Source organism: Sander lucioperca, chromosome 18 (genome assembly GCF_008315115.2).
Source record: "Sander lucioperca isolate FBNREF2018 chromosome 18, SLUC_FBN_1.2, whole genome shotgun sequence".
Lineage (NCBI taxonomy): Eukaryota > Metazoa > Chordata > Actinopteri > Perciformes > Percidae > Sander > Sander lucioperca.
The window spans coordinates 10,719,147-10,745,670 of NC_050190.1; the positions used below are offsets into that span (position 1 = coordinate 10,719,147).

At 38.5% G+C, this 26,524-nt stretch overlaps 1 protein-coding gene across 6 annotated transcripts; it reads left to right on the forward strand.

The window, feature by feature from the left end:
* Nucleotides 1-3,375: 3,375 nt before the first annotated feature.
* impg1b (interphotoreceptor matrix proteoglycan 1b) lies at nucleotides 3,376-26,008 on the forward strand. 6 transcript variants are annotated; one of them, XM_031278904.2, is made up of 19 exons: nucleotides 3,377-4,654; nucleotides 9,241-9,456; nucleotides 10,631-10,797; nucleotides 10,935-10,963; nucleotides 11,306-11,340; nucleotides 11,462-11,508; nucleotides 11,631-11,780; nucleotides 13,707-13,765; nucleotides 14,031-14,218; nucleotides 14,316-14,735; nucleotides 16,159-16,805; nucleotides 17,263-17,352; nucleotides 21,950-22,169; nucleotides 22,579-22,789; nucleotides 23,706-23,891; nucleotides 23,994-24,177; nucleotides 24,555-24,638; nucleotides 24,901-24,919; nucleotides 25,228-26,008. In XM_031278904.2, the coding sequence occupies exons 1-19, from the start codon at nucleotides 4,588-4,590 to the stop codon at nucleotides 25,245-25,247; spliced, it is 3,039 nt and encodes a 1,012-aa protein (XP_031134764.1). In that variant the 5' UTR covers nucleotides 3,377-4,587; the 3' UTR covers nucleotides 25,248-26,008. The 6 variants fall into 6 exon arrangements, 5 of the variants coding, with proteins under 5 accessions (XP_031134766.2, XP_031134764.1, XP_031134762.1 ...); XM_031278906.2 differs by lacking the exon at nucleotides 24,901-24,919 and having other exon boundaries at nucleotides 3,376-4,654; nucleotides 14,316-14,702; XM_031278902.2 differs by lacking the exon at nucleotides 24,901-24,919.
* The last annotated feature ends 516 nt before the right edge of the window (nucleotides 26,009-26,524 follow it).

The window sequence follows — 26,524 nt, forward strand, 5'->3', positions numbered from 1 at the left end:
CTGGAATCATCCTGTTGCAAATGTGTAAGTATTTAATCGTAAAATCTAAAATCCCCCCAGGTCACTAAACAATCTAATTTCCAGACAAAACAAAGAGGACATGATATCAGTGTCATGCAGAAAGATATCTCAGCCCCAGCCAACAGGTTCAAAGGCATCACAAGTTCAGCAGCAATTATCTCAAGGCTACTACACTTATGAACAGATCTTCATCACAGATTATGGACGACTAAGAACACCCTCACGTATGAACTCCAGTACCAGGTCACAGAGTTGAAGTTGGCACAGGCACTTAGACTTCACACTGGCACTTTCACTGCTGCAGGTCTAGTAGAGTGGATCACATTGATAATCAGCCCAGAGGGGATTTTCCCAAAGAGGAGCACTACGACAAACAGGACTCTAATATTAGACATACTGTAGCCCTGAGGCATTGGTCTTTCTCAGCTCTCCAAGAGAAGGTTAAAGGCTGGGACCACACTGAAAATGAATATCAGAGGTTTTTAATGTTACTTTGAGGTATAGGCTACATCTTATACTATCTTTAGGGGAAAACACAGTATCTACAAATGTTTAATTTAAAAGAAAGAAAATAAACATTATTTTGGTATTTACAGTAAATAGTTATAGTTATTTAATCAGCTCTGTACTGTCTGTCTACTAATATTTACAGTATATTGAACTAATTCAATACATCTAAATAGGTGATTTAAAGGTAGCTTAACCACACCAAATTGCATGAGTTCCACAAGTGTCAAAAGTTGCGATGGCAGTTATTGCTGGTACTGTTGGCTTTGTAGGGCAGCTCAGATTTTTGTTATAGCCTATTGCTATTTGTAGAACACAACTACAAATGACCATAAACATGGTCATTACTGACATTCAGAGATTCATGCTTTTTTATTTTTCATATAGGCCTACACCTTTAATTGCATAAGTAGTAAAGTCCCCACCTGCTGGCAGCAGAATAAAGTGTGGCTTTAGTGGTTGGTTGGTGGGTAGGTAGGTAGGTAGATACATAAACATAAATACATACATACATAATGTACATACATCCATCCATCCATCCATCCATCCATCCATCCATACATACATACATGGATTTTATTAATCCCAAACAGGGACATTTCTGTGTTACAGTGACAAGGTACAACAAGCCACACAGCACCCAACAGAACTGGTACTGAGTAACTTAATAATAAATACATTTAATTAATATAATTGTGGATTAATGCATGACATAAACACCCTGGGTTGCTGCTGTTGATTATCATTATTCTACAATTCAGTCAATGGCTGGATATACTTGTGTATGTATATATATATATATATATATATATATATATATATGGACCATATGGTCTATGGGCTGGATGCTCACAATATCCCTCCAGTGTGGAAAAACAACGATGTGCATGCCCACCTCCTCTGGCGAATGCATGGATGTATTTGGTCTTATAATATATGCATGTTATAAGGGCGAATGCATGGGCGAATGGCACAAATGTGATGCCACCGTTCTTCAATACATCCATGGATGCCATGTGCAGCTGATTGCCTGTTGCCCCGCTGCAAGTTGATTGGCTCTTTGCCAACTGCTTGTGGTTGCATGGAAGTTAACCAGTGTGGTAGCATGGAAGTTAACCAGTAGGTAACGGCTGTATTTCTTTTGAATGAGTTTGCAACTGATGTCATCATGGACCATGTGAATTATGGGGAAATGGGAAATGGAAAATATATAAAAAAGTATATTCTGATTTTGCATCTGTCCAAAGTAGTTGCCCACCAAAAAAACACCACTGCACAATGCATACTGTAATAGCTAACGTTATGGATCATGGATATAACAGCATAGGTGTCTCGTTTTGCCAGACTCTGCCAGCCAGAGAAACCTAGGCTCTGTCCCTAATGAAATAACCAATTCTGACAGATGGCAAGTACCACGTCCCCTCTGTTGCATAATTTAAACTGACCACTCTAATTGGACCATGATTCAAGTCATCAGCCAGCGGGAGAAGGTCAAGCTTGTCTGAGCAAAATCCTGGTTAAGACTGACAAGGATTTGTTTTTCTTGGGAAAAATATCAAAGTGACTCATGAATATACAGTGAATCTCAGAATACATTATTACCTACAAGACTCAGCTACACGATTAGGTTGCTTTTATGCATAAATTATGCTAAAATTTAACAATGATGTTGCATTAGTGTCAGTTTATTTTAGACTTAAACTTGATAATGATGCTTAGGGCCGAATGTTACATTTATTCTTTATCCTCACCCTGAACCAACAGTCTTTGACTTAATTAAACTAGACTGAGACCTGATATGTGACCCTGACCCTAATCCTGAAGGATTTGGGTCGATCACATACTGGAATGGTCAGGTTTGACTACACAACATATGCAAAGTGTGCAAGAGAGGACTTGGCATTCTAAACTTTGTTGATACATGTAAAGTTAAATTTACATTTTCAGTTTAATTTACCTAGGGAGGTGAAGTATTTATAGTAGGTTTTATGTTAAAAAAAGTCAACGTGAAAAAAGCAGTCCTCACAAATGTCAGTTTGGGTACTGGGGCCTCCTTCAGTATATAAATATATATGGCGATAGTTTTGTTTTATAATCTTCTCAACTTCCCAACTATGTGACAGCCTGTACCTGTCTGATATTACCTAGTTAAAGTGTTGAAGTCCACGCTAGTAAAGAAGAGATGAAGGAAGTTCTTCTGACTACTTTTGTAAAATGTCAAGGTCTTGCATGCAACAAAATATTTAAATATTATACTGTATATTATCACCCCTTTCCATTTCAACTAATATTAATGCCCAAATGAAATGTTTTCTCTTTTGTTTTTGCTGACAGCCATTTTGCTTCATGAATGCAAAGTTAGAGGTAGCAAGTGGCGTTTTTGACCACAAGTGGTGCTGTAGAGCATTGATGTCATATATTCTACTAACTTCAGAAGACAGTAATTACCCTGACCTCTGACCTATGACCAACCATTGGAGAGAGGTAAGCAAAATGTATCCCTCAATAATCAACACAGTATCACAAATAAATATTAAATATGACTATGTGAAATATAACCATATAATCTTGAATTCAGTGCATGTGTTGGCTGTCTGATTTTAAATTGCAGGGAATTGAGATTTTTCTAACATGTTAGCAACAACTTCTGCCTCTAAGTGGCTGAATAATACTGCTTCAAAATGTGTCCGTTTTCATGGAGCAACAATTGTTAGTTCAAATTCAGATTACTGTCAGAAAACAGCCTGGATGGATTATGTTGCTCTTGAAGAGGCTTATTTACTGTCGCAAATTGTTAACAACCAACAAGGGGCGGCTAATCCTCTTTACAAGTAGAGGTGAGGGTGGAGACTTAAAACATGGAGCCTTCCCCACCCTGATACACCATAACAGGAGAGGTCCCACATGCTTCTTTCATCACAGCCATTACGATCAGCACTCAATTCTTCAGAGAGAATAGAGGAACGGAATCTTTGACGGAGACTTTCCTGATCCGGCTTTTTTTCTTTCTTTCTGCGAAGCAACGCCAAACTGTGTTTGGATGGGACAAATATGGAATAAGTGAGCATCAAAAAGACACCTCAGGAAGTGGAGTTGAGTTCATTGGTTCCTCCATCTCACAGGTAACAGTGCAGATAACAGAGGAGGATGATCAAACAGCATTAGCAATAGCCAACAGGATCAGGGTTAGATGTAGACACTGCTCTTTACAGGAAGAAGAGAGGCCTGAACTTGGCTGTGCAGCTAGAGTAGGAATGAGGCACATTGTTTGACTGGTAGCCGGGTGAACAGCACAGAACAAAACGGCAATCCTGACCTCACTTGGCACCCAAAATTGTTGGCCTGAGAGGCAGGAATTTGCTGTGGGCACCCAGGAAGGATACATCTAAACTGAGAGAGAAAAGAGGAAGAACTAGGCAGTTGGACAGTGACATGTAGAGGCGGATAAGAACACACAAAGAGTCTGGGCGTCAGTGATCAATTTGGGGCAACTGCAGGGAGTAGTTATCTGGTCAAGGCTGGTTGGCAGATCCCCAAGTCTGTTCAGCTGACAGATGAGGGTCCAGAAGGTGGCTAACAGGATGAGGACAGGCGGCCACGTGGACTCGCAGGGATTACAAGCAGCAAGAAGAAGGTAAAGGGATTAGACTCAAAACGGAGCCTGATTTTTTAACCTCGTCACTGTTTGTCACACTGACAGCATAGAAGAAAACTCCTGAGCCAAACCACCGTCTCTCCATCCTCTACCTCTCCTCCCTCCCTCATCTCACCTCTGCTCATCTACTCATGCAGCCACCTTGGTTGTCTACAGGGATCCAGCAGCATCCAAGAACTAAATTCTGCTGAAGAACTGAGCTGGAGCACAGATAGGAGTGGACTGGACACCCTCCTTTTGGTACATGCTAACAAGCTGAAGACCTTGTCAGCACAGATGTGGACACTGTTGCACACTCTGCTAATGGACTCAAGATAAAAGAGATTGTGGATTTTATTGTTGTTTGCAACAGTCTCTTTACAAATGACAACTTTGGGCTTGAAAAGTACATAAATTAACCCATCATGCTTTTGAAGTCAGGACTATTCTTCACTTTGTGTCTGTTTACCCTCCAAGCAAGTCGAATCAAAGGTAAGAATCCTGTAGGAAGACTGGTATTCCTGTTGAGATTTTTCTTTCGGTTTGTGCATTTCTGTTATGATTGGAGAAAGCGATGCTGTTTATATTCACACAGACGTTTGCATTAGTGGCATCTTTGCAAGTTTTTTTTTTTAACAATGTAACTCTTTAAGGCTGCACTCTTAGCAAGTACAGATGTAATTCTGTATATATAGCAGTAAGCTACTAATAGATTTCTACTTGCTTCTTTCACACACACGCCAAGAAATAAGGACCCAACTTTGGAAAATGAAAAAGGTCACTGTTCATTACTTTATGTTTAGATAATGACAAATTATTATTTGATGTGAAGACCTTCCTGCGGGTTTATCAATGAGGTTCTACTGTATGATGGGACACTTAAAGAGGTGGTGATCCACTTCAAGGGCAACAAGGTTTTTCTATCTCATCCTCAAACAGATTTTTTTGCGAGCCAGCGAGCCACTTTTAAGGTTATGGATAGTAACTATGAATTATACGGGCGGAGACATATAATAGATGTTCACTGAGAAAGATAGCATCATTTCACAAGTGATAACATTTGCGTCTGCCCTGGTTGTCTTGTTTAATGTGATGTGCTTGGGTGAGCTCATTATCCTGAAGTAAACAAAAGCCATTCTGTTCCCAGTGTCGCAGGACACTAATCTTTTCTGGCTTGTAATTCTGCTGTGAGGCCTTTTTGCGGCTACACTGGGCATTTAGGCCTGCTCAAACACTCCCTCCTCTCACTCAGGCCCTCGTGTCTCTGCATGTGCAAGTCAGGCTTCAAGCTTACCGATTTCCAAAAAACTAATTTAAAATGCCTTGCTTGTGTGACTATTAATGGAAACACACATGATTTAGCTAAATTTCAGGCTACCCTGGTCTGCTGAAATGTTTGCAAGTGGAAGGTTTGTCAGGTGAATTGCCCACAAAGCTAAAGGCTGCAATGTTAATGCCCACACATTCTTTGCATGTTCTTGGTGTCGGGCCAAATTTGGATTTGATGAAAACAATATTGTTCATTGTAGAGGTTATTATTTAGATGTAATACAGTGATTAACACAGTGTTTTCTTTTCTTGCTCTGCCATATATGTCTAGCTAAATATCAATGAATGTCTGTGTTTTTCAATTTTTAAGTTTAATTCTAATTCCTGAATTATGACAGGTAGCACAACAGACATGCATATTCCTACTTCCACAATAGCATTGAATTGGTTAATAATATAACATGTAACAACACATACAAAACAAATACAACGGCACAAACAAACTCAGAGAGAATACATCTCTGTAAAACTGTAGTTATTAAAATTCCGACATATCCATTACATAATTATTATTTTTAATATCATTGTTATTATTTCCATAAATAATGGTTCCTTTCATTACTGGTAACTCCTTCATTAAAAAATAGTATAAGGAGCTCATCACAATTTTCCATAGCCCAAGGTGATCTTTACATTTTTTTTTTTTTTTTTAAATTAGGATATCAGTATATCCAAAGGTTTTACCGGTAGTTAACAAAGAAAAAACAAGAAATCTTCCATATAATTTTTACAAATGTTCTAATGATCAACTAATTGATTAATAAACTAAGCTTATTATTACTATCATTTCATGACTGTACGATCAATGTAATCAGAATTATCTAAATAATTAAATATTTGTATTAATGTTTTATATCCAAATACACTATTATTACCTTATGCAATACTATATATATATATATATAAAAATACTATTATTAGTTAATGATGCAGGGCTCATCTGCTGCATTACATTAGCTTGTACATACGTTTATGTAACATGCAAATGCAAATTCACAAACTTGCAGCATGTTCTTGCTTGACACTCTCTGGACTCTTTCTGTGTTGTTCTCCTGCTTGTGGTCCAGCATCTCCAGCTAAAAGTTCTGTGTCTGATGCCAATATAACAGAAATTATATTATTTACACTAACTCTTTTTATGTTTTTTTTGTTATCATTATGTTCCCTAATCCAAAGGAGGCACAGTCTATTATTTGGGTCCAATGACCTCCAGCCTGTGTTTTGGAGCTTAGAAATCCTGGCTTATTGTCTTAGAAAGAGGTTTGCCACCTGGCATCAATGAGTCTCTTTCTTCTAAAATAGCTTTATTCAATGGGGTGACTGTGTTTGGGAGTGTTGACTGGCACGCTGGCTTGTGCAATGTTGTGGAATTACCTTCCTGTAATTCCTGCGGCTGGCTGAGCTTGTTTTCTTTACTAAGGTGAAATTTTCCTCATAATGTGTGCAGCATTTCAGTGATATCATTTAAGGAAATAGTCCTGTCTGTTATGGCTTGAATGTTTTTGTTAGCCACTAAAATCAGTTGGGTATCCACCTGTACTTCATTTTAATCTCTTTAAGGTTTGCTTTGCACGCACATCCTTTTTCAGCTGTAATCCTCATGCCTGCACTTCTGCACATTCACACCTGGACGCTGCCCAGCACCACTTCATCCTTACACTTTTGGGCAGCTTCAGTGATGCAACTTGGGTCAAGTCGCCCAAGGGCATCTCAGCAACTGCTCCTTAGGTAGAAGAGAATGTTACTCATTCGCTTTCCATACACATCGGTGCACTTTCCAAGGATTCACAATGAAACCTTTCCAGTCACAAACCAGCTCCTCAATGCTCTAGGACCTGAAAGAGATACAAAATTCACAGGATTTGTTTCTGCTAAATTGTCCCTAAATAGACTGTCAGGGACCCTCTGTGTATAATATACTTTTCACTGCAAAGCCAGATGCTATTTATAGGCAGCGGCAGATCAAGCAGCAGTTAACTTACAGTAAGAGGGCTGGACAGATGCCATGAGGTAACTTGTTGAAGTGTCTGTCAAATTAAATACTCCTCCTCAGTGATAGTTGGTGTTAACTGCCTGATTCTTGGATACACACTACAAGACTAAGAAAGGTAGATATTGAAAGGGAACTTCAGTGACTTCCATGCAACTTGATAGCGTGTTTTATTATACCCCCAATGCCCATGTCTCCACAACCAAATTCACAAGAAAAGCTTTCTGTCAATATATAAAAAGGCTCAAGCCCAATAGAGCTCAGTGTGATTCCGCAAGTAAAAATCCCTTTCATATATTCTAAATCAGCATTTTGATTATTAGCCATATTGTCGTAACCATCCAACGTAGACTTACCATGAGCTATGAGATTGTGAAATGAGTTTATGCTCCTCTGAATTTGTATTACACCGCTCCTCCGCTCTCTTCACTGGTTACCAATTGCGGCCCGCATCCGTTTCAGGACACTAGTACTTACATACAGGGCCACGAACGGATCAGCCCCAGCTTACATCCAGGACATGGTCAAACCATATACCCCAACCCGCCCACTTCGTTCTGCATCAGCCAAACTGCTTGCTGCCCCTCACAGCGAGGGAGAACTAATCACTCAACGAAATCCCGACTGTTCACTGTCCTGGCTCCCAAATGGTGGAACAAGCTCCCCATCGATATCAGGATGGCCGAAAGCCTACACATCTTCCGCCGAAGGCTAAAAACACATCTCTTCCGACTACACCTCGGATAAAAAAAAATAAAATAAAATAAAAAATAAGAAATTCTTGAACCTGCACTTTCATTTGTCTCTTTGTAGCTTTGCTTATTTATAGCTAATGTATTTGCACTTACTACTTGTTGTCTGCAGTTTGAACCTTCACAGTTGAAAGCACTTAATTGTAAGTCGCTTTGGATAAAAGCGTCAGCTAAATGACATGTAATGTAATGTAATGTATGATATCAACCTTGTTTTAATAAAAAACATGTTTTATTTCTGATGTCATGGAGAAGTACTATACACTTAGCGTAACAGCGACGTCTCTGATTGGTGGAGTTCGCTGTTATAATGGAAATGTTTACAGAACCTGAAAACGGCTAGTGAGCTGCTACTCCTGAACTTGTACTTTTGCCTTTTCTTTCACTTTCTATTTTTTTTCTTACGCCCAATCAAATGTTTTATGGTCACGATTCATCCCGTAGTTGGTTGGCTTGGTTACAGGCTTAAAACTCTTTATATAAGCATTTTCTGAACGGGAGTAAATGAAGAGACGTTTTAAAAAGTGTCCGGTCATTGTTGAGCTCTATATGAGATAACCCTGATGGCATCACTGTGACATGATCAGGTTTGTTGCTGTTTTCACAGGATGAGGTTCAACTGATCTTTGTGTGTGAAATTGGTTCAGTGCCCCTTTTTCAAAATAACCCTCTGTTTTGCTTGTGATAAAGCAAACTGAGTTTTGTCGCCAGCAAATACTATTTGTGGTTTTGCTTTCATCCATGAGGGCAAAGGCTACATGTTTTAAATGAATAGCTACGTCATTAAAAATCAAAAATACCCTTATGATAGATAAGCAAGATTTTTGTGTTTGCATCTTGCATAATTTTCCACGTGAGAAATCTCACACTTACATGATAGTCAAAACAATTTCAGCTACTGTACCTATCATGTGCTCACAAATGTTTTATGTTTACTTGAATACTGAATACTGTACAAATGATTATATTTCTTCCTGAACTTACAACTTCACTGACTGCTCTTGCAGACCTTCATGACCACGGTTTTTCTGGACTCAGGGATGTGAAGTACCGACACTTTCTAGAAGCCTCCAGACCTATCAGACACACCACAAATGTCAGAGCAGAGCAGGACGGACATCGGACGAAGAGGTCGGCGCTGCTCACCACGGGGGTCAAGGTGTGTCCCCAGGAGACGATGAAAACAATCATCAGCAGCCATCGGGCCTATTACAAGCTCAGAGGTAAACTGTAGACTTTGACGTGAGCTCATGTAATTGTGAATTAACTTTTTGAAGTTTAACTTTATAATTATGACCTGTAGTGAAATGATAAGCCTTTTCTTAAACATTGACTCGGTGTCAAAATGAGAATAAAGCACTTAAACAGTTGGGCAAATTTCTGCTTTGAAGTTTTGTGCAGTTGGAACAAAACGAAAAAAGATACTTTAATCCTCTCAAAAGGTGTATGGTTCTCTTAATCTTATCAATTGATGTACATACACATACATTAAGCTTAATATAGATGTTTGTTATTTGTCTCAAGTGTTTAGAGCCTGGTGACATTGACCTGATGCCACTGAATGATGCACTAAAGCTCTTTTAGGGATACACATACTGAAGCACTTGATATAATGAAGTTATATGCAAATATTCTTTGTTCAAGAGGGATGAATTGTGGATGATTTAAGAGGCAAACATTGCTATCTTGGCTTGTTACAATGGCATTGTATTACAAATTGTTCCACAACAGCTGCTGTGGCGTATGATTTTAAAATCATCATGGCAGATTAATTTGGTGTATTGGATGTAATCGCACTGCTCCAGAAATGAGTTTGTCAGAGAATAGATTTCCCACAGGCATCAAGATATTAAATAATGTGGAGCTTGTTTCCCCCCAAAGAGGCAGATAAAACATACTGTGGCTTCAGGGGCTTTCTGTGCTCCTGATTTTAATATTCGCATAAATGTCATTGACATGCAAAGCCTTAAATATACAGTTTGACATTTACTAAGACAGGCATTCCTACCTTTTTGTGCTGTCCCAATTATATCACGTTAAATATATTTCGTGATTTATTGTAGCATTGTGCCATTCTAGACTGTTATGTGCTGCATATTCATATGGGAAGTTGCCAGGAAATGTTTCTCTGAGGGGAACACAATCTTATTGCTTAATCGCTAAATCAAACTCCCCACATGCAGAGATGCCAAGATCAATACCAGCAATCCGTTTTATCTTCAGTCATTTGAGTTCTCCATGCTGTAATTTTCAACCTGTCTGCCCTTGTTGCAAATACAGTATATGTAATTCTAGGTCTAGTCATCCTTTATATGCTTTTTAAGCAGGATGTATTTTATTGTAATATTTTCTGAGAAAAGTAAAAAACATCCACAAAATTACATGACATCTTTTCAGTTTGTCAGGAAGCAATTTGGGAAGCGTTTCGGATCTTCTTGGACAGAGTCCCAAACTCAGAGGAGTACAGAGCCTGGCTTTACACCTGCCAGCATGAAAACCTCTGCATGGACGACCTGGCCCAGAACTTCAGCAGCTCTCAGGAGCATCAGGACCTGGTGGCCATAGTGAGTCAGGCACCCGAACACAACTGAAATACCTTCAGTAGTCTACTTTTATGGCAATATGTTCATACTGCAAGGCAGATTTCTCATCAGTCTACAGTGTAAATCTGTGATTGTTAATCTTGTTTTTTAATTTCCAGAGAGTAGCCGAGCAAGCTGAAATTGAAGGGTATGTGTAAACCTTAAATTTTGTGTTAGATGTGAGTTAAATCAAACCAAAATATGTGCATAGGACAAATGTTTTGTTTGTTTTTAACAGTGCAAAGTGTGAAATAATTGGTAAATAATGTAGTGTTTTCATTTTCGGAGAGGCAATGAAAGCATTAGAGGCACCTCTGCTCAAAATGTTAAAAGAATGTTTGAACCAACCTTTGCCACCTTAGACAGAAAAAGAAATTTTGGGGATATTAGGCAAAAATAAATATTGGATTCTTGACCATCTCAGGAATTTAGTAAAGCAAATGTTCATTGTCGTCTAACTAAATTTATAACAAAAACATTTTATTTTCAGAGTTATCACTGGAACCACAGAGTCAGGAAGGGATTGTGAGTTGAACACTAACGCACCAACACTGTTCAATGAAACCAATTTAATTACTTTATAAACTATCAATACATTTTCATAACTACATCATACATTAACAAGTGAGTTGCTGTTTTGTCTCAGGCACATGGACACCGGCACCTTTTCTGCTACCAACTGAGGCTGACGTGGTAAGTTAACCCACAACGTTTCAGAGTCGTATGTTAAGGTTTTGAATATTTAACAATCCAAGCACACACACAGTCAGGTGGCACTAGTCTAACAACAGTGTCATTTGGCTTTTCCTTGCCAGATCCCAGAAGACCCCAACATGATCAAAGAGAACTATGAGGAGTATATTGTTGAGTTTAGAGTCACTATCGTGGACCCGGCATACAATAAGCTGCTCAGTAACCCAGGGGTCGCGCAGTACCATGAGATCACACAAGAGCTCACAAACAAGGTGAGAGCCAAGTGTGACTTTACAGACCCACAGTGAATGTTAGCTGTCTGCTTCTTTACATTTCTTTACACCTGATAGCAGAGCTGTGTTTTAAAAGCTTTTTAAGATCATTCTGAGGGTGATGAAACCCTGAAATGTTACAGAAAAAGAAGCAAGTGAGATCTGCTGTGGTAAAAATGTGCGTGTATTATTACACTTTTTTATACAACTGCTGTTTTGTCACCTGTAATCTCTTTGCGGACAAAAAAATCCTCCTCCGTCTCGGCCTAAATTACTCCTTTATTACTCTACCCTCTTTTCACAGCACTGATGTATCATTATGCAAGCTGTCTTACAATGAGATCAATGTGATTGCCAGCTTCTATGGCATTGTTAAAGGTGCACTATGAGTTCCTGCATGGTTGACGTTCCAAGTAAATTCAAAACAAAACAGAGCAAGCTCGCCCCTCCCACCATGTTTCCGTAACTGTCATGACTAACTGACTAACTGTCACTAACCCCCACCCCCTCCCACAACCATCTTGTCATGACTGGCTGGAGTGTTTTGTTGTATTTTGGTGCCTATCATGTGCCTCTAGTGTTTGTTTGACGTTTAAGACCCCTGTGTTGTCTCCAGAGACTGGGCTTTTTCACAGTGTATTCAGGGGGCAGGCAGCTAGCAGATCAAGGAGAGATGCCTATGATTTGAGACAAAAATGAAATTGCGCTGAAACTATGCAGGAACTCATAGTGCACCTTTAAGTGTAAATCTCACCCTGGTTGATTTAACAGCTTTTAGGGCGCAACCAAGAGACTTTAGGTAACACTTTTAAATGACCACAAGCCTGAAATAGTAAGATCTAATCATATAGATTATCTCTGACTAAGAAGGCATTGGCTGAGGCTCTAAACACAGCTCTTAAGAATGACTTCTACTGGTATAAAACCATTAGTATATTATTTCTTTTTTCAAAGAACTGAATGTTGGCTGTAAGAATGTAGTGCAGCCACTATAGAGAGGCAAAATATTTTTTTTATATTTTTCAATAAGGTCATAGAGAAATGCGAATAGTGTGCACTTACACTAATCAGGTTCATTCCTAAAACTTTGATGTCAAGCCTTCAAACATAATGGAAATGTTTGCCCTATTTAAAAAATGTAGTTTTTGTGGCCCATCTTGCTGGATTAAGAAACAAGAGTAACTGTATCTGCGTGTAGCTGTCATGGCAACTACCAATTCTTAATATTACTTAACTCTTTTTACCTGTTGGCAGTTTGCCTAATTCTTCCCATCATTTCAGATGCCCTGCAGAAGTCCTCCATGTTACCACCTTTAGCTATCAGCTGACCTCCATACTCAAATGCACACCTGTTCCCAATCCTCTAATCAGCTTCCTGTCACATTTCCAGGCCACTTCACTTTCCGCTTGTTATGTCTGTATTTTTGGATTTTTGCTTACCTGCATGCATTTCCCCCTTTTGCTTAGTTTACCTGTTTTGATTAACCACCTATAGACAAACCATGTTTTGAATTTCAGGCACAGTAAACCTTTTAAATCTGTCTGCCTCTAATTCATGCTTTTAGGTCCATTACCTGCAATACTGAGCCTTTACAGTAGCACATGTGCAGCAACTAACGGTTATTTTCATTATCAATCAATAGGCTATAGACTATTTTCTTGATTAACCATTTAATCATTTTGTCTATACAATATTAGAAAATAGCATAATACACCTGTTACAGTTGTTCCACAGTCCAAGGTGATGTCTTAACATGTCTTATTGTGTCCAACCAATCTGTCAAACTTTTTAATCCTTCAGTAATAAAATCACTAAATATAGAGATCATGGTTTTTACTAGACGGCAAAGCCCAATACTGCAAAGCAGAGTGATTGGAGAGAAAATGTTCATGTTTTTTTCACACTCTTGTTTTTCTTTTATTTAGATGATTCGTGTGTTTGAAAAAGTTCCAGGATTCAAAGAGATTCGTGTTCTAGGATTTCGGTGGGTTTAGTTTTATTAAAGGTTTTCTTAATGGATTAGCTGTAATTGTGCTTTGTAATAATGATTGATTTTGACAAAACAACACAGTAAATAGCTCAAACATAAATTTCTTATTCTTTTCCCCTGAAGTGACTTTTGTTGAAGCATTATATGGCTCAAGTCTCAAGAGAAACTATAACATCCACAAAATACCCTCTTTTGTCTTAGCAGACATCCAGGTCTGTCTGTTCTGAGTGTTTCTAACATGATTTGTTCTGTTGATCAGCTCAGAGGATGTGTCTGTGCGTTATGCCGTGGTCTTTAATGGAGAAACAGAGCTCAACGATGAACCTGAGGGTCTTGAGGAGCCTGAAACAGACGAGGATGTGAATGCTCCTAAACTGAAGCACATCATCGTAAAGGCCTTCAAACAGGAACCGTCACTGGACATACAGACACTCAGTTTTGAGGCTGGTAAGCATATATATAACATTTAACTAAATAGACTAATACATTAGTGCTCAGAATAGGATTTTAAAGTGTTATAAATGTTTTAACTCTTCCTTTTCAGTAACCACAGTTTATTCAGTTGCGGAGCTCGGCCTGAACCCTGTTAAGGGCGTTGTATCTGAGGTCGACACCACACAGGCACCAACAGCGGACAATAGTTTCCTCCCTACTGTGGCAGTGATAGAAAACTCTTTGGAAGCTTCTGCAATCAAACCAGAAGCACACACCTTTGTGCCTTTCATCCCAAACATCTTCCCAGAAAGCACTCCTGCCGTCATCGATGAGACTCCGTTAACGTCATCAGCAGAGGAGGAATCCACAGTAGATTCTGCTGAGGAGCCCGGTGACATTATAACATCAGGCGCACATCTGGAAACTATCACAGAGCAGGGAGAGGAAGCAGAGCCAGAGGTGGAGGAGATACCACCAACTGAGCCTGATGACGGAGGTGAGGCTGAACCTGAAGAACAGGTGACAGACGGTAAGGCTGCTTCAGGTCTTGATTCTGCTGATGGTGGGAAAGCAGTGGGAGGATGTTGTTATGGTCTTAAGACACAAGATACAGGAACAGCTGATCGGGGAAAAATAAAAAGAACACATCCCCAGGATAGAAAAATAAGAGGGAGAAGTACATTTTAGTTGTATTTGAGTTGATGTTACAAAAGAAATTAATATCTAAAAGTAGACGGAAAATTCTTAAGAATAGGAGTAGATGAAAAATAATTAAGAATTTAACGCATTTTACTGTGCTTCATTTAGTATTAATATTGTTTAACAACACTTTATTTGATTAGTCTGGTGATGATCCACACTTTACTTGGTGGTGAAGAAGTATCTTTTTCCTTTTTTCTGTATGCACCATTAACCTAAACCCTGAGAGTAACTTTAACTGGGATATAAATGTTCAACTTAATGCTATTGCATTGCAAAGTGTCACATGAAACTCCAAAGACTTTCTAGTGACACATTCAAGCCACTTGATAGTGAATATCAGCACTGGACTGTACAAATAAAGACTGACCTATTTTTTTCTTCTTTTACTAACACATATCTGCACAGAACACTTGCATCGTAGGAAATGGAAATGGCAGTACAATAAGACTCTGTGGTTTAGTTTTTTTCACACAGAGATGCTCCCTGCTGAGGCAATACATCATATGAAAACCCATTAACAAGCAGCGACCAGCTGGTGGTCCAAACTCATGCTGTACAGCCAAACTTTGTTCAAACCTGTAGAACTTCATTGTAAACTCTAGTGGAGTTTCCAACAAATGTATCAGACTTTTCAAGATGAATTTGGGGTAAATGTGTATGAAATGATGCACTAGACATTAACAGTATTTTAATTTGACGGACCTCATCTAACATGAAAGTTAGATGAAAGATCGATACCACTCTCATGTCAGTGCATTGAGTTTGGAGCTAGAGCTAGAAGGTTAGCTTTACTTAGCATAAAGACTGGAAGCAGGGGGAAACAACTAACCTGGCAATTTTCAACATTCAAAAATCAGCCAACTAGCACCTCTAAAGCTCACCTATTGAATCGCATCAGTTTAATTTGTAGACATAGTAATGCAAAAATTACAATTTCTCTCTCTGCTTCCAGTCTTTATGCTCGTTAGGCTAATCACTTCCTAGCGCTTAACTTAACTCACAAACATGAGAGTGGTATCAACCTTTTTTTCTGAAAAAATATTGTCAAATCATCAAAGCAGTGAGATATAATGGTTATGTTAGGCTACCTATCAGATGAAACAGAGTAACATGATCCAGCCTAAGAGTGTCCTGCCTAAATTGCAACAATACATGTATATAACAATTTGTGTACCTGTATACTTCTTTCATACACAAAATAACTCCTTCTGGTCATAACACGTCTTCTCTGAAATGTTTTATTTTACAAGAACCTGAACCAGCTGGTGGGGTCACCGAGGAACCCCCAGAGCAACAGAATGAACTTCCCATAGCAACTCCAGACTCCCAACCAGAAGAAGTAAATACTGATACACCTGTGGAGGTTAACCTGGACCTGCCAGAGTCTACAGATCCCACGGAGACATCTGTCATAGAAGCAGCAGTCACAGTCGCTACACCATCACCTCATGAGGATGTCGTCCAAGGCACTGAACCAGAAAAAGACGTGGAGTCTTTGGCATCCCCTGCAGAGAGCGGCGAAGCCCCCGAGGACAGAGATGATTCTAGTGGAGGGCACAGTGGAGCGACCTCGGTCTCAACAGACCTGCCTCCTGAGAACTCAAACATTCAAGAGGATGGAGGGTCAAGTCAGAACGGGACCGAGGCGAATGTGACTGAACCTCTGGAAGAAGAGAGCGGTAGTGGATTCCCCTCAGAGTCTGACGAAGGTCCGTACGAATCCACGGCTGCACCGGCCATGAGACAAGCCAGCACCCCTCTGATGACCGCAGTGGATAAGGGCAAAGAGTTAGTGGTTTTCTTTAGCTTGAGGGTCACTAACATGATGTTTTCTGATGACCTGTTCAACAAGAGCTCCCCAGAGTATAAGTCACTGGAGAATACCTTCCTTGAGCTGGTAGGTACACAAGCTTTTGTGCTGGATATCATGCTTTTGCATGCTTCATTGTCATATTTGCTTTTGTAGCCCAAGCTGAAAAGTGTGATAAAAGTTTAAAATTTGTGCAACATACAGGCCTACTGTTGATGATGATGATATTTTAGTAAGAGAAAAAAATATTTTACAGTAGTCCCAAATTGGTGCTTAATCTAAATCGTGTTGTCCTGCACAAGTGAGGATGCACTTTGCAGCAAGCCTTATCCTCACATTTTTTAAATCCTAAAATAAACAGTCAATTATAATAAATTGATATTCTTTCTTCAACAAATTGTATTTTTTTATAAAAGTGTTAAAGTGTGATAAGGCTTTAACCAATCGCCAAATTATTGATCAAATCCGAGGTATGCTAATGCTGTAATTTCAGAGGAGGCATTGTGTTAACAACAGTATAAAAAAATTATTCTGTTTCACTTAGATACAGCACTCTGGGTCCAGAAACTCGCCAAACCCAGGAGCTTCCAGTAAATCTGGGCCTGGGAGAAAGACGACTTTAGCCTCAATACCGGTATTTTTTTTTCCATATTGGAACTACATCTCCAATGCCTCAGAGAGAGCATGACCTTTCTATTTCTACTAACTAACCTTTTTGAAATGCAGTATCTAACAATCTGAAAGCACCTAGCGTTTCTAACATTTCTGAAGTAGGCTACTCAGCTTTATTTTTCAGCTTTTCTTTTGTCCTCACATTAGACATTCCACCGTCTATTGGTTTTATCTATGAGTCTGGTTCTAATGTGACAAGCTTGTTTTTGTGTGTTTTGCCTTAATTATTTTGAATTGTTCTAGAGTTTTGGCTTTTTTAAGGACTGTTTCGATTCTGTTTGACTCATATTCCAGCACTTCCATTTTGTACAATTTATGGCTGCAAGGGATTTGTTCTGAGCTATAACATCAAAAGAGGCTTCTGCTAGTAATTGGAGATTTAAAGAGGTAGACATGCTAAATGGTACATGGTAACACATGAGAATATTGATACCACTCAATCTTCTCATCTAACTCTAACAAGAAAGCAAATAAGCACGTTTCCCAAAATGTCAAACTATTCCTTTAAAGAACAGCATTGTAAGCAAAAGATCTTTTGTCATTTATTTGTACAGCTTTGTTAAGCTCTCTGGTGTGATCATAATGTAGCATACACTCATCAGTTTTGGGAATATACGTTTGTGTTTATGTGTACAGTGTAAGTATGGTTAGGCTAGTTAGTTTCTCACCAACAAAATCCAGACTTTATTTTTGTACATTTGTTGCTCATATGTATGTTGTGACATTGACCGGTGTGTTGGTGCATATTTTGAAGCCTTAAAGATAAATTTGCAGAGTGAATAAATGTGGAAATGAATTAATGTGGAGCAGAATAATTTGATAATAGGCTTAGTTAACCTAATAGAAAAGTCATGCAGCTTCATGCATTTTGTGTTGCTAAAACTGTATTGCTTTGTACATGATAGTCTGAATCATGAGACCTGGGTCTGCCTTAGTCATTGTAGGACTCAGAGGTTTGTCACTTGTGGTAAGAAGCTTTCAGTAATTCTGGTCAGTTCCTGAACCACACACATTGTGCTATTAATGGTTCCAATCTGCTTAGTGCGACATCAGTCAGGTTACATCTGTATGCATGTTGCAGTAGTCTTAACGTGTTGGTTATCTGGTATATACATACTATTTGTATATACTACTGTAGGCAACAAGACAATGAAATAAAATAGATAATTTAGTTTTGGAGCATTTGTGTGTAAATACACATATTTTAATCAATGGTGATATGTGCCCTTTATGTTCTATTTTCTGTGGGAAATAGGCTACATTGCACATTTCTTTTCTAAATAATAGTTTTAAATTTGCATTAGCTGGGTACAAGCAGGTGAGGACTGTGTCTCTTAAAACCTGTACCTTATTAGTGAACATCAAAGCAAGAAGCATCACTTGACATCCTAATGTAGTTTCAAGGCTTACCCCGAGGTTAAGGGAGGGGACATATTTTTAGGCTTGTGCCCTGCGCTCTGTGTTATGTAAAGGCCTCAGCCTTAAACTAAGGAGGTGCGTCGATACAAATTGGATTGTCCGTTTGCTGCAATGCGAAAGGTGCAGAGTTAATGTGAGCTCCTACAGCTTGGCTTAGTTTTCAGAGTTTCTTTGATGATAAGATCTCTATGATCTTTCTGGGTTAATAATGTGTTATATTTTCATAATTTCTCAATAATCTCATTTGTTATAGTGATACACAAGACATTGAAAAGTTGAGGTTTTGGTGATTCATCTTATGAATTTGATCTGTTTTAATTTTGTATTCTGGAACAGAATGCATCATTTTCCCAATTAATTTGAGTTTTCAATTAGTTTTCATAACATATATAGAAATACACAGTGACTGCACTGGATCAGAAAATACAATATGAAGTAGTAGGGATACAGAAAGTACATACATAGATGCATATTACAGATAAAAATCTAAAACAATAATGAAAATAACACTCCATCTCCAATCTTTAATGGTTGCCCAAACCGTGGTTACTGCAGCTTTCCTCATTAATCGATGCATTTAGCTTCCTGGCAAAACTAATGTGGTCAGACGTTTGAGCTGGTAAGTATTTACCGTATACTGTCTATTCTCACTATCCCATTAGGAATAGTCAACATATCTTCCTTTAAATGGGCTACTTAGGCAGAGAAGGGACACTTTGAAACAAATATTTTAAACTGGTCAGTGCTGGTTTTTAAATCACTGAAAAATAGCAGGAACTATAATGAAGAAATGTCAAATAATATTATATTCTGCAGCCCATTTAAATGGACATAATGTAATGTTTTGCTGGATATTGGACCCCATTTGTGATACTGTACATTCCCTGTCTCTCATATATATGTATACATATATATGAACCATTAGCCTACAGTGGCTTAAAGTTCCCCCTGCTACATTTGCCTTTGCCTCCATTACTCCTGTACCTACTGGTTTGTGAAGCAACCAATAAAATTGGACATGGAGGTTGGAATGACTTTATTTGCTACGGCAAATCATTAAAAAAAACATTTTCATGGCGGCATAATATTCCTTGTGTTTCTTTTCTTTTTCTCGACATCAGAGAAGGGATGTTACATCAGGTTTTCCAAAACAAGAACCAGTAGATACATGTGTAACCTCAGAGAAGCATATGTGAAATTACGGTTGTGTTTGTGTCATGCTTTCTACATTTCTATGGCTAAAAAGGAATCTACAGTATGTCCGTTGTTCCTTGGTCCACAATACAGACTGCATTGAGGTTTGTTGTGAAAGAACTCGGCTCTCACCTTGTGTGGAAGGCAACAGAGCTACAGATTGGTATCTAATCTACAGTGTACGTGTAATACTTGACATATTGCATTGAGACAAATGGATGACCAAACAGCAAGCTGTGTCCAGTCGTACTGCAGGCTGCTGCCCATTTGTTTGGGGTGTTGGACCCTCTCGTACATAGAGACTATTAGCTATAGGGAACTAGCCTGCCAGTGATAAGTGAAGTAACCCGATCAGAGCAGAGCTCCTTAAGGCCTCCTATCTCCCGCTCGACAGCCAGGCCAGCTAAAGCATCGTAATCGCTCTCTCTTACACTGCGGCTGTTCAGAGCGGTTCAGATCGATGAACATTGATGCAGGTCCATTACTTGAGCTGGTTGACTTTCTCCCTGCCTAAATATCCCCACCGTCATAGTCCGAGTCCATAGTCTTAAACGGTTTCTCAGTTACCTAAGCTGCGAGTCTGTGGGAATAGTTTTCAATGCAACAATGTGGAAAATTGTAAGATATGAGTAAAAATGTGGCTGCATAGATTTGATTTTACTGCACAGATGTTTTTCTATACCAGGAGTTGCTGCTGCTGATGCTGTGTAATGTAAGGCAGGGGGCATCTACAGAAATGTAGCTAAACTCTATAACAGATATAGAAATTGTAAAACCTTAATTATGTGCCTTGTTTGCCAATCACTTATAATTGAATACATTTAATATTATTTAAAGGTAGTGTTTGCTTAACCACATCAAATCATGTTATTGCACCAGAGTTAGAGGCTACAGAGATGGCAGTTATTGCTACTCTGCTAAGCTAGGCTAACTAACTTTTAGTATGACTAGTTTGTCTGCTACTTTTATCTTTTTTTTTTTACGCCATAGGTAAAACATATTCAATTACTAAGATGTTGGTTTAATTACAGAAAACAGGCAGAAGAAAGTGGTTACATTAGCTTCAGCTAAGGCTATCTCACCAGCTAGCCTGTAGTTGCTGGAGTGTCACTGCAGTTTGGCTTTTACCTGATTTCCCCCAAAACATCCACATTTTTAAAGAATTATAATTGATATATGATGAAACAGATGACATAAAGTCAAAGATTCTGGTCAATTGTCAGCTATGTAGTCTATGCGTTGTGGTTTGTATGGCAGTGTAGGTGGGATAATGCAGAGATACTGGACCTGAGAATATAGCATGAATATGTTACTGTTTAGCACTTACAATACTATAGATTTGTTTTGGACTTGGACTTGTGTGATCTTTTCATCATGTGTTCTCTGGCTCTTCATTGACTAGAAATAGCATGTGTGTTCTGCTGCTTATAAACCTAACCCTAATTTTGTTTGAGATCTAAGAACACAGTCATCGCAGTGTTGGCAGGATTTCATGCTTGCATCAAAATTTGATTATGAACTATTTATAGCATTCACACTGTAAAATGTGACCTGAATAATTCTAAATCAGCCTTGCTACGACAACCTCAATTCTGTTGTTGTGGAAGTTAAACCACAGGTGAATGTGGTCTCTGCTGCCCTGGTCTTCATCTCAGGAAGACACAGATCTTTACTGACACATGGCACCGACATGAATCTGACATAATTTGATTAACCTAACTATCCAAGTGGTAATCTTTGTCCTCCTAGGCTTGAGAATGATTCCCTTTTTAACCTGTAAGATGAAATCAATCTTGCTTGAGTGTTGCTTTCCAGGAACACTCACTAATCACTAACTGCACAGAAAACTAATCTTTCACAATGAGTAAATTCAGTATAAGAGAATAGTTGAATAAACAGATTAAATAAACAAAGTAATAAGTTGCTTTCCTCTTCCTTCCCCACAGCTTCTCCCATATCTACAATCCAATTTAACGGGATTTAAGCAGCTGGAAATTCTCAACTTCAGGAACGGCAGTGTTGTGGTAAACAGCAAGATGAAACTTGACAAACCGGTACCTTATAATCTCACGGAAGCGGTTCACTGTGTGCTCGAAGACTTCTGCAGTGCGGCATCTAAACGGCTCGACATCGAGATTGACAGTCGCTCCCTGGAAGTTGAACCAGGTGAAATGTACTTGCTTATACAGTAGAATCCCTGTTGTGTCGTTTGTGATTACAGGATGCAGACATCTCAAAACTGTTCTTGCGCTGATTTGTTCATTCATGCTACAAGGTCAGAGTGCCCTGTCCACAACAGTCATTCTCACTTTGCTGTCTTTTGCAGTCTGTAGGCTAGATGATGCGCAGTATAAATGTGATGCATCTTTTTGCTTGGACGATTTCATGACTGTATTAGACCTCATTAAAAACACACCTTGTTCAAAGCAGGCACCCTCAATCCCATCAATCAAAATGCCCTTTCATTTCTCCTCTGAATAAGTGACAGGCAGGTGGACACTGCAGTAATGTTAATGAGCTATCACCTCTCTCTGGTTTTTATTTCTTCAACACGTCTCTTCTCTGTTGGTTTCAGCTGACCAAGCAGACCCCTGTAAGTTCCTGGCCTGCAACGAGTTTTCACGCTGCGTGGTAAACAGTTGGACCGCAGAGGCGGAGTGTCTGTGCGATCCGGGCTACAGCATCGTGGATGGCCTGCTGTGTCAGAGCACCTGCGCTTTGCAGCCAGACTACTGCCTGAATGAAGGCCTGTGTGAAATAATCCCAGGGCATGGAGCCACCTGCAGGTACACAAAAGCTGACGAATGAAAGAAAACACAGACAGCATGACCTCGGCTTGTTTAAAGATTTTACATTTTTAACTAGAGAATGTATTAGACTGTACCTTAGTCCTATTTCAAAAGCATATCTTAAGTCTTTACAAATCCCTTTCCATCTGGCAGACATTACTTTGCACTCATTTCAATATTGTAACTACCTATCTACCTACCTATACTATCGTTATTGTGTTGCAAGCACAAGCAGGGACTGTATTGAAATAATTTGCTTAATAGTGGATTCAAGGTTATTAAAGATTTGAGAGTTGACTACTGAAAAACAACACATTCTCACACTCAGAAGATACATATTAAGCAAATCAGCAGAAGATAAATGTTAAGCAAATATCGATCCGATGCTGTGGAGAGGATCATGTGTATCTGTTAGTTTCCTCACAATTATTATTGCTGTTTATAGCAGTCAGCTCATAAATCTTGGATTTCTGACTTTTTTTTAATACTGTACACCAATAAGAATCAAACAGTGAGAACAACAATGTTTCTTTAAATTCACAAAGTCACAATGAAAAACCATTTAGAGATCATCTTGCTTCCCTAGTGTGATACATTCATGTTGAAGGTCTTAATGGTCTTGAAGGTCTTAATGCAGAGATCATTCAGTTATTTAATCAAAAAAAATGGTTTCATTTGAATTGGAAAGCTTGGCATTACGAAGAAGAAAATCTGTGATGATTTAATTGGATGGCAATTTTATGTATATTCGTGAACACATCATGATGTATTTATTCGTTACATTATTTTCCACAAGGTAGAAGTAATAATTATTTACATTTCTTGGCATTTCTTTTGTGCCTGCCTATCAAAGTGAAATACTTCTACCAGGGTGCTTCTCTTTAACCTATATTTGTTTTCTCATCTCTTTCAGATGCCCTGTAGGCAAATACTGGCACTACCACGGAGAGCGCTGCAACGAGCTGGTGTTGATGCCATTAGACCCTACGTTAATTATGACCTGCCTCGTGGGAAGTCTCTGCTTTGTTTGTGCCATCATTGGCATTTTGTTATTTATTAACAAGAAATGTATAAGGATCCATAAGGCTGTAGCTTTGGTGTAAGTATGAGCCCTTTTATTCTTCCTATTTTTAACTGTTTTTTGTGTTTCAGGTTGTAAACTTTTTTTTTTATTCACCACCTCATCTCCTTTACATTGTAGGCACACCCCTGCTCCCTATGCCTTTGAGAATACTTTGAGGGTGAACCCCATATTTGAGAATGATGATGGTGTCTTAAGTCAAGTGTCCACATTGCCATGTCCTTCAAGTTCTGCTTCTTCCCAATCCCAACAGTCTGAGCAAGAGCATTTTGCCTCAATTGAAAACATACATCTGAGTATTGAGGTACACAGTTCTGTGTGCACAAACGACTAAAACTACTGTACTTACCTTAAACCTAACTACAGTAATTTAAACTAATCCACTCTAACAAACTCTCTGCAAATAATTGGATTGTTTTCCTTCCTCTCAGCCTCCATATGTTTCATCTTTGTTTTGTATCTAGAACTATAAACTCACCATCAAAGTTGACAAACTGTCTGTTGCTCAAACTCTATTCAGTGTGGCTTTAATGGTCCTGTGGTACCTTCAGTAGTAGTAGATCTTTCTCTCTGGCAGATTCGTATATTGGTTATGTTGCCTGCTTTCATTCACATTGCCTCTGGTTCTATGATATATTAATGAAGCACACTGTAAACACAGTCTACTCTCTGTCTCCACAGATCCCCAGACAACTCTACACAACAAGATCAGAAAAGTTAGTCTCAGAAATGGTGGACTTCCATCACTGTATACCACACAATGAGGTGAGGACCGAAGAGTAACATGTGATGATTGTTGATTTTGTAGATTTAAGGATACAAATATACACTCCAATACCAAAAGATCCTAACAGAAAAGTTAAAGGGAGAAAATGTGGGATATTTTTGGATGCTATGATGAAACAGAAAATGTACATAAACAGGACAATAAAGTATCTTCAGAGACTTACTTTAGCCATTCAGTATGCATTTTAAGTGTTGCTGATATTCAGTAACAATAACCTTTACGTCATCAAATATTTTACAGCTCTATGATGTGTGCAAAGGTAAAACACGTGATGTAGCCCTTGCTTATTTTTCACTTACAAACCAAATCATTGTTGAATTTATGAGCGTTTAAACAATAGCTTTATGGGAAAATGATCAAAAATTAACCTTGAAATGATTTCCATGTAGTAAACTCTCAGTGCTTCTGCAATGAAAAATAGTCCCTTTCTTGAATTAAAGTACATATTTGATTGATTTATATGAAAGCAAATAACTTAGTAGATATAGTTACAAGGGTGCTCTGTCACTTATTGTATAATTCAACCTTAAAGAAGCTATTTTTCATTCTCCCTCTTGTCTTTTCTAGACGTGGCGACCGCCAAATGAATACAGAACGTGCTGTCTGGTAAGGGCATCAGATAACGAATGTTTTGAAGTAACAGTTCTTTGATGACACCTTGTTCGTCTGAGGAGCAGCCGACACAGCGCAAAACATGAGATAGCAAAGACAGAAGTTGCTGTTTAACTATATATGGGATGCTATGGTAAAGATGCAGGTACGGTAGACCAGACACATGGTGTTAAAAGTGTTGAGATTAATTGTTCATAGTGATCAAAGTGTCTTGTTAGACAGAGAGCTATGGATATTAAGGTGGACTTAGGTTGTCTTAAAGTGGAACCTAATATTTATTCTATATATTGAATGGTAGGAACATTTCCTGTATACCCTTGGCAAAGGTTGTTCTTTCCTCACAATGAGGTATTTATAATTTACACACAGATACACATGGTGGTATCTTAAGTTTAGACTGTAACATGTTGTTTATTTTAATGCTATACTTTACCATTGTTGTGTCCCAAAAAGAGAATGAATGTAAAAGCTGTTGACTTGGGTCATAACATATTGTTTATAGACATATTGGCTGCTGAGCTGTATTTATCAATCTGTCCTATTCAAAACAACTCTTCCAACTAATCATATGTGTTTTGAGATTAGGATTTTTTACACATTTTGCATTTAAAAGCAAAGAATAAACAGTTTTTTTGCATTAAGAAATGTGATGTTTTGTTGGTTTTTGACTGCTCAAAGATGTCTAACTGAGCCAGTTGTGACAAATAATTAAAAAAAGTTGTTTTGATGAGTTAAAGGCTGAAGTCAACCATCTTTGTGGGATGAAAGTACAAAAAGCAGTTTGCAGTCAAATCAAGGACACATCTACTTACTGATTGTTACTGTAATTTCACTGGAATAGCTCAAATACCTATAATATGAAGAAAGCACACACTGAAAAGGCCTTTAAGTACAAAACATGTTTGCAGTCAAATCAAGGTCTACTTAGGGTTCATCTGTGTTTTTATAATCATATATCGCAGTTTGTTGTCAATTTAGCACAAAAGCAGACAAACCCAAAGATAGTATCTACAAAAAGAGAATGTAAAGTCTGTTTTAATCCACTTGATCACTTAATGGGAGTGAGCCTCAGCTCAGTGATGACATCAGCAACACATTAACCTTTGTTGTTTAATCAATCTACACACTAATCTTGTTAGCTGCTGGTACCATCAGAGCACTGACCACAACTCGTTCTCACTTGTCGATTATCTATAGCAACTTTAAGAAAAAGCAACGAGGAACATGGGGGCATACATTTATTGTCTACAGT